The following is a 12,630-nucleotide window of genomic DNA, read 5'->3' as shown; positions in this document are numbered from 1 at the left end:
AGGGCTCTGGTCTCCGCAGCCTTCCCCATGGCGGGGACAGTCCCTCCTGACAGACCCCAGCCCAGCCTCTCAGTCATCTCTTTTTCTCACACTCCACATGCAATGAATCTGCAAATCCTGTTGATTCTTTCCTTGAAACATTCAGATTCTGACCACTTCCAATCACATCGTCTCACCTGGATTATTTTTTAATGATTTTTAAAATAATTTTATTTTTAGAGAGACAGGAACAGCAATGCAGTTGCCTCTCACATGCCCCCAGTTGGGGAGCAGTCCGCAACCCAGGCGGCGCCCTGACTGGGAACCCAGCCAGTGATCCTTCAGTCCGCAAGAGGGCGCTCAATCCACTGAGCCACACCAGTCGGGCTCACCTGGCTGTCACAGTGGCCTCCTAGGTGAGCTCCCTGCAACCTTCCTTCCCACCCACCCCACTCCTGTAGTCAGTTCTCAACACAGCAGCCAGCCTGTGTCTTAAAATCCATGTCAGAATTTGGGTCACTTGTCTGCTCAAAACCCTTCAGATGCTTTCAGGGTCATGTGCCCCCACCAGCCCATTCCCACACTGCTACCCCCCCGCCCCCCGCCCGGTTTACTCCACTGCAACCAGACGAGCCTCTACCTCAAACTGCCCGGGCACAATCCCTGCTCAAGGCCTTTACAGGTGCTTCTCCTTGCTGACAGGAAGACTGTTTCCCCAGGGAACCAAACGGCTCTCTCCCGTGGATCTGCCCGGGCTCTGGCTACCCCGACCTTCCCTGACGGCCCTGTTCAGTGTGCGGTCCCTCCCCAGGCCCCGATCTCCCACCTTCTCACCCTGCTTTACTCTTCTCCGTACTGCCTCTCCTCACCTGCGAATCTACATCTACTTTATTCCGTCCCTTTGCTAGAAGGTAAAGGCGGGAATTTTGTCCATGTTGTTCACTGCCGCTGTATCCAACAGGGCTAAAAGTGCGCAGGGCAGAAGCTCCACAGATACTTCAAGTGGAATGAAACGGGCTGTTGCTGGAAGGGCAGGTAGGGTCACTGCGCCCCCACTGATCTCCATCTGAGCCTAATAGGGTGAGATGAAAGGGGCTGTGGATTTCCCTGGAGTGAGAAGACTGCCCGGGGCAACGTGGGAGTTTCGGTCATTCCAGAGATAGGTAAGACCTGTTTATAAGTGGAGGGAGAAGGTATGAACCAGGAAGACAGCTTTCTGAGTATGGTGCACAACATGCTTCATTTTACCCGGAGCATAAAGTTCAGTCTTCATAGGTCATTTTGAGACACAGGAAGGAAAGCGATTTGAAGTCAGAAGACCTGAGTTCCTAACCTGACGAGGAAGACCGGCCTTCCAGAGCCCTTGCAGGGCGCTCGCATGCGAGTCAGTGTGGAACACCGAAGTATTTCTCACAGTGCGGTCTCCGGACCCTCCGCAGGGCAGGAAACGATTCCTGGCTCTTCCCACCATCAAAGTGCCTCGTCCCAGTGCAGGAGAGGAGCCTGAGAACCAGCATTTCACACCAACTTTAAAACAGATTCAAACAGTACCGACTTCCGATTAAGTTCTCTTGAGGACTGAGTGAAAATCAGATAGTACTACTTGACACTTTATTAGCGCTCAGCTCATCTTGGCTGTTACTCTTACAGGAATATTGTAAAACCAACTGAGAAAATAGCTGTGAAAACTGCAAACGGAAAGTGCGGGGCCACGAGAATGTGACTTGCAGACCTCCAATGACAGGCAGCAGAAATGACCCATGACGCTTTGCTCTGAAATCGGCCCCTGTGCTCGTCCCAAGGCCACACCCCCCAGATTCAGAGCAGTCCTGTTCCTGGAGGACTCAGGTCTCCTCTGGCACCTGGCCCTGGCTCACAGACACCCTGGTGACTTTGCCAAGTTTTCTCTAGGCTGCGTGGTGCTCCAGGGCATGTCCATTGATGTTTTTTCGAGCCGGGACTATCCGGTGGCTCTCCAACCTCCTGCCCTATTTTCTCTCACATGTTTACTCTTATTTGGGTGTCTACTGCTTGGGGGACACAGAGTAACATAAAAAAATCATCGAACAGTAAGGAAGTGAGAAAAGATTCTGGGAAGAAAGCTGACTATGAAGCACCTGGAATCAGTTCCCAACCCTGACAACAAGGACACTGGCCGAATCGGTCTGCTGTGGCTACTCTGGAGCTCCACAGTCTGTGGAAGACTTGCAACATTGCAGAGAAGGCTTAGACGGTAAAGTGGGGTTCACTTTGGGAATTTCAGCCCTTAGCTCTGCAGCAGCTTCTCATCCCCCGTGGAACCCAACCCTGTGGCAGGCAGTCGTGTACACGTGCCTGGAGCCTGCACGCAGCTTGCGGAGCCAGGGTGGGCAATGAGGACCCCGTCCTCCCCATAACGGGGCTCTGTGTGCTGGCCATTTGCTGCTCCCTCTGAGCAAGGAGGCGCAGACACAGAGGCAGCGGCCGTTGTTGTTGCGCCTGTCCCCTCGTTGCATCCCTCTTCACCAGCCGAAGTGACATTCCAGGGCTACGAAGGCCTGGTGCCTCCCTCCACCCCGTTGGTCTTAGTCTTTTTCTCTGGGAGTCAGACATTAGAGACTAGGGAACCACTGAAGGCAACCACATGCATGGAGGAAATTAGAAAGTCACTGCCCACACCCAAGGAGAGTCACGGGTTCAGATAAAATCGGCAAAGACTTTGAATTTCCACCTTAGGCCGATCCTTGACTTAGAGACAGCTTAGAGCAGTGAAAACCGTAACAACAAATTCCGCAACCTGAGGGCAGAAAGACAATTTGATTTCCAGAGTTACCACATCATTAGATCAAATGACCAGGTTTTTTTTTTAAGGTTTTATTAATATTTTGAGAGAGAGAGAAAGGGATGGAGAAAGAGAGGGAAAAAAAACATCAATGGCAAGAGAAACATCAACTGGTTGCCTCCTCCAACTGGAGACCTGGCCCACACCCCAGGCATGTGCCCTGACTGGGAATCAAACTGGTGACTTTTTGGTTTGTAGGCCAGTGCTCAACTCACTGAGCCACACCAGCCAGGCCCCAAAAGACTGGTTTTTAAAAACAATACTACAGTAACAATGAATGCCACAAGACATACAAACAAAGACATGTGGCCCATTCAAAAAAACAAATACATCAGCAGAAACTGTCCCTTGAGAAAGACCTGGTAGCTGATGCACTAGACAAAGATTATTAAATAACTGTCTTAAAGATGTTTGTAGCCTGTGAACCAAAGGGTCGCCAGTTTGATTCCCAGTCAGGGCACGTGCCTTGGTTGTGGGCCGGGTCCCCATTAGGGGGCACTTGAGAGGCAACCACACATTGATGTTTCTCTCTCTGTGTTTCTCCTTCCCTTTCCCTCTCTCTAAAAATAAAATCTTTTTACAATATATTTTTTAAAAGAAAGAAAAAGATGCTTATAGCCCTGGCTGGTGAAATAAAGATTTTTATTAGTTCAAAGAACTGTATGCCCTTCACTCAGATTGCTTAATTAACATGATACTGTGAATATTTGCCTGGCTGTCTTCATGTGCATCTGTGAAGGCTTTTTCTGAGGCCTCGTCATCGTCTTACTACTTCAGAGTGTATTTCCTGACATACAAAACCACAGTGAGCTGTCGAGCTTAGACGCCATTGACGTAATACCAGGTAAACCACAAACACCATGCGAATCTCACCGGTCAGCCCAAGACTGTCTGCTCCGGTCCGGAATCCGGTGCGAGATCACCCACAGCACCCGGCTCCCTCTCTCTGGTCTCCTCCGTCTTTCTCTGTCCTTCGTAACTCGCATGGTTTCAAAGAATCCAGGCTTTTATGTTGTAGAGTAACCTCAACTTAGATTCTCCTGTCTTGTCTTCTTCGGTACATTCCGTTTATGTACCTCCGGCAGGAACATCATATAAATGAGGCTGTTTTTCTCCTCGGTGCATCCTACCGAGGGACGCGCAATTTCGACTTGTTCCCGTTCCTGGCGGTGTTAACTCTCATCACCTGATTCAGATACAGCTGCTACGGGTCACCGCAGAAATGGGATAACCTGGAAAACTTGGAGGGATTCTTAGCATTGTACGCATTTCACTTGTGAACGCCCACACAGAAGAACAGAGCGAACCCCTAAGTGCCGACGGTTACCAGTCTACAAATAAATACACCTGCAAATAAACAGACCTTTTTGTTCCTAGAAGAGTTCAAGCAAAGTCGGCCATTAGGTTACGTCAGTGTGCACGTCTTAGATACGGGTTAAAAAAAAGAACCACGGTGTCAGCAGCACACAAAATGGACAATGCACGTAACACAGAACCAACCATAATTCCTTGCCTTCCTCTAACACTCAGTCCGTACGCAGGTCCTCAGGGGCAACAGACGGCCCCCGGACCCACTGCTCCGGGCCGGGCTCAATCCCCCTCGGGCACTCAGGTGTACTCCTCCCCCAGCCAATTCGCTCTTGGGGAAGCTGTGTTGCAAATAAACGATGGCAGACGCTTTAGAATCATAGCCTTTGTCTCCTGCTAATTATCCAGCCTTGAGGCCAGGAACTTGCAGCCCTCATCCCAGCAGAGTCACCCAGGTGACCCGTAGACCTGAATGAGGTTGCCTCAAGAGAGGCCTGGGGGTCAGATTCCCAAACTCTTCCAGCTCCCAGCCCTCCTCGCTTCTCCCGGACATCTTCCCACTGCCAGCACCCACGGCGCCTTTGCCCATCTTCCCCAGGTTGTGGGTGGTGAGCTGACCCTTGGCCTCTGCAGTCTCTGGCTTCCCTTCAGGAAGGATCCCACGGAAGCTTGTTTCTGCCTGGCTGTCTGGCCGGCCCCTGGCATGGAGCTTGGCTGTCTCACAGCCCGTCCCTGGAACCCTGAGCGAGATGCCAGCTCGTTCTGTCCCGACATCTTCCTACCACGTCTTGTGACTGTGGGACCTGGTTCCTTCTTGTTTCTAACAAGACCCAGAACAAAAGTTTAACCCTTGGATACTCAGCTAATGAGTAACACTTGGATAACACTTACGAGCCCTTAACAGTTACCCCTTAAGATCCTGTCTCGTATCCTGGGCTGAGAAAGACAGATTTGATGTCATGTCTGCTGTCTCTTTGCCTGAGGACTAGCAAATAAAGCTCCCTTCTCTTCTCAAAAACGGGGGCATAGTTTTGGCTTCTGTGTGCCTGGGCCCGGCCCCTTGCTCAGTGACGGTCCTAAGCCTCTGGTAGATGCTGAACCTTAGTAGGAGATGACACACGGTGTCCTGGCAGCCACTTCAGGACCGGACAACAGGGACTGCCCAGTCCCCAGCCCGGCGGGGAGGCCGAGCCTTGGACACCCACGTCCCACCCGCTCAGCCAGCACCTGTGACAGGAGCCTTCACCTCGATGCTCAGATCCCAGGTTCCAAATTCACTGTTACTCAGGGCTCTCTGGGCTGTGCGTGGCAGGAGTCAAACTCAGCATTGTTTGGCACAAGTGGTGCATTTATTGGGAGAATGTGGGACTCTCGTGGGAGAGCCTGGTCTAGGGGGAGCCCAGGGAGACAGGGCTTCCTCTCGTCTCGCCCCCCCTTCTTGTAGGCGCCTTTCTCCCTCTGAGACCCCCTCAGAGGGGCAAAGAACGTGGCCCCAACTTTAAGCCTCATAGAGGGGCTGCCCACACACTGCGGTCCCATGGAGCTGCCTGAACCCAGAGGCCGATTCAGTGGGGGCGTTGGGGTGGAGCCTGGGCCTCAGCTCCCTGGGTGACTCGAGTGTGCACCCAGAAGTGAGAACCACGGTGTTTTAGCGCGGGCTCCCAGACAGACTCTTCCTTAGTTCTCAGTTGTGACTCGAGAGTCAGGAGTCCAGTAGGCCCATTTAGAGTCACCCTCCGGCCACTCCTTCTGGCCACGGGCTGGACGGGCCTTGTGCAGCAGCCGTTCTTTCCCAAGGCCACGTGGCCGTGTGGCGGCTGCCCACCAGGGGCCACAGGAGTTGTCCCATGGTGGCTCCTCACTCCTCCCTCCCCTGCAGTGTCCCCGACGGCCACTTGTCAGAGTCCACCTCTCAGCGTCAGGCTCAGGGAGAAGGCTGGGTTCTGTCCTTGGGGTTTTCGACCGGGTGAGACGTGGTTGCAGGAAGGCGATGGAGGAAGGCAGGCGAAGGCATCGGGAAGGCAGTGACAGGCCTGCTTAGCTCTTCCCCCGTGAGAGAGGGAAGGCAGTGGCCAGAGAGGGACTCAGGGTCCAGGGAGGACATTTGGGGTGGGGGAGGCCTGAGCCTGAGGGGAGGAACTGATTGGAGGACTCTCGGCTCTCAGACTAGGGGCTGGTTACCTGAACTGCAAGACCAAAAGCCCATCCAGCTCTGACTGCACCTCTGAGTGAGCTGGTGCTCCAGCCGCCATCTGGGGCGACCTCTGACTCCCCTCTCTGCTCTGGTTCTGGGGCAGGGAGGTAGCGGGGCCTCAGCAGACTGGAGATGAGGAACAGTGGGTGAAGAACAGGAGCAGCACTGGGGTGGACCCCAGCCTGGGGCTTCCAACCTTCCTCAGGATGGTCCTAACACCTGAGAGGCCTCGTGCCCTGCCTCCGGTACCTTCTCCACTTAGCGATCCTGCAGTGTCTCCTCACCCCAGCTCTGGTCCCCAGAACCCAGCTGGAGGGCCTCCCAGGGGTTCTCCCTTCTCCCAGAGAGTGCCCTAGGGGGGCTCCGAGGGGCAGGGTGAGTAACAGGGGTGGGACTACATCTGTCTTTAGTCCAAGGGCTTGCTGACTCGGAGGCAGGCCCAGTGCCGGGCCAGGCCTCAGGATGGGGCCTCCCATCAAGGAGGTCCCGGTGCCAGCCCAAGGTCAGCCTGGGGAGGTCACGGGGCAGGGGGCAGGAGTCCTGGTCAGCCTCAGCCCCGCTGTACGACCCACCCTGGGCCTCTGTCTCCTCATCTTTATGCCAAACAACCCCTGGGAACAGCTCTGACTTCGCCAGACCAGCCCACACCCTGACCGCGCCAGGGGCAGATCAAACAACACTACACAGGGGTGGACGTTCACTTCTCTTTCCAAAAAAAGGCCACGTACACAGTGTAGGTGTAGCAAGGAGGCAAGGCCAGGTGGGGACTGGGACACTACACACCCAGGGGGGCCTTGGAGGAGGCAGACAGTTTAAGAATTGGTCTGAAAGTCAAAAGAGAGGAGAGCTGGTTAGTGGGGTGAGCAGCCGTGGGGGAAGGAGGGGTAGGCGCTGTGGGATTCAGGCCCAGGCACGGAGACTGGCCAGTGGGATCAGATGGGCCCTCATAGCAGCCCTGCCTGGGGCCCACTCGTGGGGCGGGGGTGACGGGGTCCAGTCTGGCCCAGCCCTCCGTGCAGCTGTCCACGTGAGGCTGGGCGTGCCAAGAGCTGAACCCTGAACTCAGAGACCATGGAGCCAAGCCGCACATGAACCTGTTTCCTCATGTGTCATGTGGGGACATTTGTCATGCCAGCACCGTCTCCTTCATGGGGTGGCTGCGAGGGGCCAAGGTCCATCTTAGTTGCTTTGTCCACAGGGCCCAGCATGGCACTCAAGCTGCCCTTGGGTGAGTACATAAGCTGTCAGTGAAGGCGGGGGGCCCTGGACTATGGGGAAACATGAAGGTGCCAAGAGATTGTGTGGACAGGCCCATGCCCGCACCTGGACCTGCGCATGCACCTGTGGGCTAGGTCCTGCCTCTGGCCTCTCTCTGAGTGACTGGGTCTCAGAGCAGGGGGTGGATTCATTCCTGTGTTGGGGACCAGCTGCTCAGAGCCCCATCGAACTCAGGGGATACCCCGTGTCCTCCTGAGCCTGCCCTGGGTGCTGCAGGGGCCGCGGAGTGCCGGGTGGGAGACTGCTGGCTGGGGCTGGCGGGCTCAGACGTACTCTCTGGCAGCCGCTGAGGGGCCTGGGCGGTAGGGCTGTGGGCTGCTGTTGACTCTCTCGGGCTCCGGGCATGTGCAGCAGAGGAAGGAGCCCCCCAGCAGGGCCAGGCCGGCAGAGGCCCAGCCCACAAACAGAGCCGGGCCAAACTCGTACCTGCAAGGGGTAGGGAGAATGCCATCAGGTGTGGCTGCCACCCGGGCTGCCTCAGTCTTCACCCGGGGCTCCCTAGCCTTGGCTTTGGCAGAAGGCAGGCAGGGAGTGAGGAGCCAAGACAGGAGCCCTCACAAGCCTTAGCAGCCTCTCAGGATAAGCTGGGATGAATGCTCATCCTCGCTCCGACCGCATTCCAGCAAGGTGGTCCTGTGCAACCTTGGGCCTCTTTCCCCAGCTGGCCCTTGGAGCGGGTGAGGGAGGGCCTGAAGGTCCCGTGGGGAGAGCAGTGCGGTCCCTGCCATCTCTCACAGTCACGATCTGGCCCACAGAAATCCCAGTCAGGGCTCCCCACTGTCCCCTGGAGAAGGGCAGACCCCACTCCACCTGGCACTCCAGGCTCTCCAGGCCCGGGCCCTGCCAGCCAGCCAGCCAGCCAGCCAGCCCAGCCTTGCCCTGCGTCTCCCCATGTCTGTTCCTTTGCACCAGGCGCCCCCTCCTGGAGTGTCTCTGTTCTGCACCTCCTGCGCTCTGCCCTCAGGGCCCCACTAAGAAACCACCTCTGGGAGGGGAATTTCCCAGACCCCTCTGTACTCCCCCAGTTGTGCTCTCACTAGGTGGCCATTCGGTCCCCTGCTTGCTCAGCTCCTGGGGAAGGACCTCAAGGGCAGACCACACCAGATTTGTCGGTATCCCCAGGGCCCAGCACAGGACCTGCCACCCGAGCGGCCTTGGGGAGTGTTGAAGGGATGAAGGGACAGTACCAGCCTGGCATCCCCAAGCTGAGCTGCTTCTTACTTGGCAGGTCTTCGTGGCCAGAGTGGCCAGGCTCAGGGAGCACAGCGGAGGTCTCATGTTTTCTTCCTCTCCATCCTTCCCCCTCCTCCAGGGAGCCCTCCCAACAGCAGCAGCCCAGGCATCTTTTCTTATCCTCCACCCCCTTCCCACTCAAGGCCAGTGGGGACTTCTGGGGTTCAGATGATCCCATTTGCTGCTTCTGTCCCATAGGGGCCCAGGCCCTTCACAGAGCCCCCTATTCAGCCCCCATGCCCTTGGCTGTACATGTCCTGACCATTCTGCCCTGGAAATATCTCTGACCTACTCTCCACGGCTCGCCCCCCCACAGACCCAAACCCTCTGCTCCAGACTTTGCAACAGCACCTCACTGGCCTTGCCCCTTCCCCACATTCTTCACACCATGGCTGGAGGGATGGTCAGCCACCCCCTTCCCACCCAAGGAACCACCTCCTCCAGCAGGAGTGGCAGCAGCGGGCTTGGCTGAGTGCCCCCCAGGGCCCACGCACTGTGCCAAGTCCCCTACCCACCCATCTTACTAAACCCTCACACCATGTGAACTGGGTCCTTGGGTCCCGGCTCCACATTTCCTTCCTGTAGGGCGGAAATCAGCAAAGGAAAGACTGAGGCACAGGTGTGATCACACAGCCAGCACGTGCAGAGCTGGGATTTAAGCCCAGAGCCAGGCACTCAGCTCCTGGGGTGCCCTCCACAGGCCTCCCGCTCTTTCAGAGGGCCCAGCCACACCCTTCCTGGTTCCCTGCTCCAGAGAGCTTCTCAATGACAGCGCCTGGGGCTGGCCGCCGACTCCCCCTCTGCAGGACGAAGGCCATGGCTCCAGAGGCTGTGGGAAGGCAGGCCCAGCCTGCCCCCTGGCCCGAGCCATGCCTTGGCACTCACCTGGCATTGATAGGTGTGCTTGGGTTGAAGAACTCCTGAGTCACCAGGGTAGCATACCAGGAGACTGCAGTCAAGGTGCAGAGGCCTAAGGACAGAGGGGGTGCTCAGCTCTGCCCCCACTTGGCCAGCAGGGCAGGGCTCCCCGCCATGGCCAGGCTGGTGGAGAAGCAGCCAAGGGCACTCACCTGCTAAGAGGAAGAGGGCGCCCCCAGAAATGGCGATGCGGCCCTTGGCGATGGGGTTGCTGTCTCCGACCCGGGTGCACTTCATGCCCACGACACTGAGGACCATGGCCACAAAGCCCAGGAGCACCGCTACCACCATCAGGGCTCGAGCTGACTGGATGTGCCCTGGGGGTGGGAGGGACTGAGCAGGTGGTGGGAGGGGGAGAGCCCAGCATGGGAGGGGCTGGAGCAGGACCTGGAAGCTCCTCCTGGACTGCCCCATACCGGCCAGTACGAGGGTCCTGAAACAGGGGTGAAGCTGAGCTTCCCCACTGCTCACTCTCACTTACAGGCTCCTCTGGGTAGTATGTGGTGATGGGGCAGTTTGCACTCTCATCAGCTGTTTTCTGGCTGGGGGTGCCCTTCTGGACTGGTTCTGTCCACCCAAGCAGCAGAGGCAGCTTCTCCTGGGGCTTTTTGCATTCAGCAAAAGGAGAAACTAAGGGTATCTGAGGCCCCATTCAGCCCAGGTGGCCCTCGGGCAAGGATGCCAACCCTCACCGGCCATCCTGATTCCGGCCACCTTCCCCTCTGGCCTGTGAGTCACCATGGCAGTCATGTGCCTGCCGCTTGAGTCAGCCTGGGCTTGGCTGAGGGGAACAGGGAGGCTGGGTGATCTTCCTGGACTGGCGTGGCAGGGGGCGGCCAGCTCTGGCCTGTGGGCCAGGGGCAGAGGGTGGAGGCTGGGCCCAGAGCCATTGAACAGAGCTGCAGTGGTGCCTGTTTATGAGCCAAACTTTCAGGCTCCATTCCATACCCCAGAGGGAGAGAAAACGAACCTGTGGGCCTGAGCACCTGTGTGTGTGCATGCATGCATGTGTGCCTGTGCACATATGTGTGTACACATGTGCGTGCATGTGAGTGCACCTGCCTGCCCACATGCCCTTCTGGCTAGCAGGGCTGGCATGTGGGCAGACCCATGTCTGCCTGCAGAGCATGAGAAGTGGAGGGTCTTGACTGAGCTCCTCCAAACACCAGGCGCTCCTCTCACCTGACCCCCCCATCAGCCTGTAAAAGTCAGAGTGCTCCCTTTACATCACAGGGATGCAGGGCCAGTGCCTGGGATCTGAACCCAAGGCCACCAGAGCCTGGAGCCCCTGCCTCCTGAGGGGCACCAGCCTGACCTGGATTGTCAGACGGGGCAGGGGCTGAAGAGTGCAGCCCTGTGCAGAGGGCAGACTGTGTGAAAGCTTGCTCGAGACCTCCCCCTCCCCCGCCACCCCCACTCCGCTGGCAGGGGCCTACCTTCCAGGGCAAGCAGCGAGTCGTAGAGCTTGCACTGCACCTGCCCGGTGCTCTGGGAGGCGCAGGACATCCAGAGCCCTTCGTAGAGCCCCACAGCGGTGATGATGGCGTCCCCCGCGTAGGAGGACTGCTTCCACTGCGGGAGGGCTGTACTGGCAATGATGCCCACCCAGCCACCCATGGCCAGGAAATAGCCCAGGAGCTGGAGGCCCGAGTTGGCCATTGCCCAAAGGAGAGGGCCGGGGGTCCCAGAGCTCAGGGCTGGGCCAGGGTCCCTGGAGGGGTCAGGGGCATGGCCAAGTGAGCCAAGCTTCGGGCAGGAGTGGCTGGCAGCGCGGCAAGAGGCTGAAAAGGAGAGGTGGCAGCCCAGCTACAACAGCAGCAAAGGCAGTGGCTGGGGCTCTAGAATGCAGGGGGAGGCCGAGGAGCTGGCAGGGCCAGGGGCCCGCCCACTGCCGCGTGCTAAGCCAGGGCAGGTCCCAGCAAAGCTCCTGCTCAGCCCCCTGGGGGTGGGGAGCTGGTGTGGAGCAGGTGGGGGCCACTTCCCGTACTGCCCCCCCAGGGATAGAGAAGGGAGGGGCTGGGAGGAAGGACTCTGCTTGTCCTCAGGGCCTTTCTGCCAAGGGAAACCCCTTTAGGAATCTGGTACCAGTGCCCTAAGTTTCTCCTAATTCCCCCCAAGCACCAACCCAGGACTTTGCTCCTGGGTGGCTGGACTGAGCAGGGGGCTTTCTGTCCTTTCTGCTTGTAGGACAGAAAGGAAATGGAATTCCAATTTGCAGCAGGTAAGACTAGAGTAAGACATCAAGGAGCACTTTCTGGAGAGGGTTTTGAGGCCAGATGTGGAGAGACTGGGCTGGGGAAGGGGTGTTGGGGAGAGGTGGTCCTGCGGGTCATGTGTATCAAAGACAGAGGAGGCCAGGCCAGGGAATGTGCGTTGTGGGGTCTGAGATCTGAGTGGGGCAGAAGAGGGACCCCATCAAGGCTGGGCCAGACCTGGCTGCACGGACCTTCTGGCACCAGCCTGAAGGAAGGCAGGCGGTTGAGCCTATTAATCCCCTCGCTGGCTCGCTGAGCGGCTCCCAGCTCCAGCACAGCCTGGCGGGGAGGGAGCCGTGGCCTCTGCACATTCCTGGGGTTCAGGCTTCGCCCTCCGTGCACCCACCTTCCCCTCTCTCCGCCACCCCAGCTCTGCCCTCTGGAGCCGGGGAATATTTAACTCTGCGGGACCTCATTAGCAGTCCCCTCACGCTCTGCTTGGGGTGGGTGCAGGGGGAATGCCACAGCCCCACCCCACACCCACTCCTGCCAGCCTGTTCCTGCAGCCACCCCCTCATCTCCAGGGGCCACCTGCTTTTGCTGGGCTGCACTGGGGGACGGCAGGGTCCTGCCGCTTGCTGACCACCCAGCTTCCTCCTCCACAGCACCCCCCCAACACACACACACACAGGGACGCGTCCACA

General features: G+C 57.8%; 1 protein-coding gene across 1 annotated transcript; it reads right to left on the bottom strand.

Moving 5' to 3' along the window:
- Window positions 1–5,435: 5,435 nt before the first annotated feature.
- On the bottom strand, window positions 5,436–12,342 carry CLDN19 (claudin 19). The gene is made up of 5 exons (XM_037032576.1): window positions 11,168–12,342; window positions 9,884–10,048; window positions 9,699–9,783; window positions 7,854–8,006; window positions 5,436–7,126 (listed from the first exon to the last, which is right to left on the bottom strand). The coding sequence occupies exons 1-5, from the start codon at window positions 11,388–11,390 to the stop codon at window positions 7,078–7,080; spliced, it is 675 nt and encodes a 224-aa protein (XP_036888471.1). The 5' UTR covers window positions 11,391–12,342; the 3' UTR covers window positions 5,436–7,077.
- Window positions 12,343–12,630: the final 288 nt, after the last annotated feature.

Source organism: Sturnira hondurensis, unplaced genomic scaffold (genome assembly GCF_014824575.4).
Source record: "Sturnira hondurensis isolate 20B ecotype Veracruz unplaced genomic scaffold, ASM1482457v3 Scaffold0021490, whole genome shotgun sequence".
Lineage (NCBI taxonomy): Eukaryota > Metazoa > Chordata > Mammalia > Chiroptera > Phyllostomidae > Sturnira > Sturnira hondurensis.
This window is presented reverse-complemented; position numbering and strand designations above follow the sequence as displayed.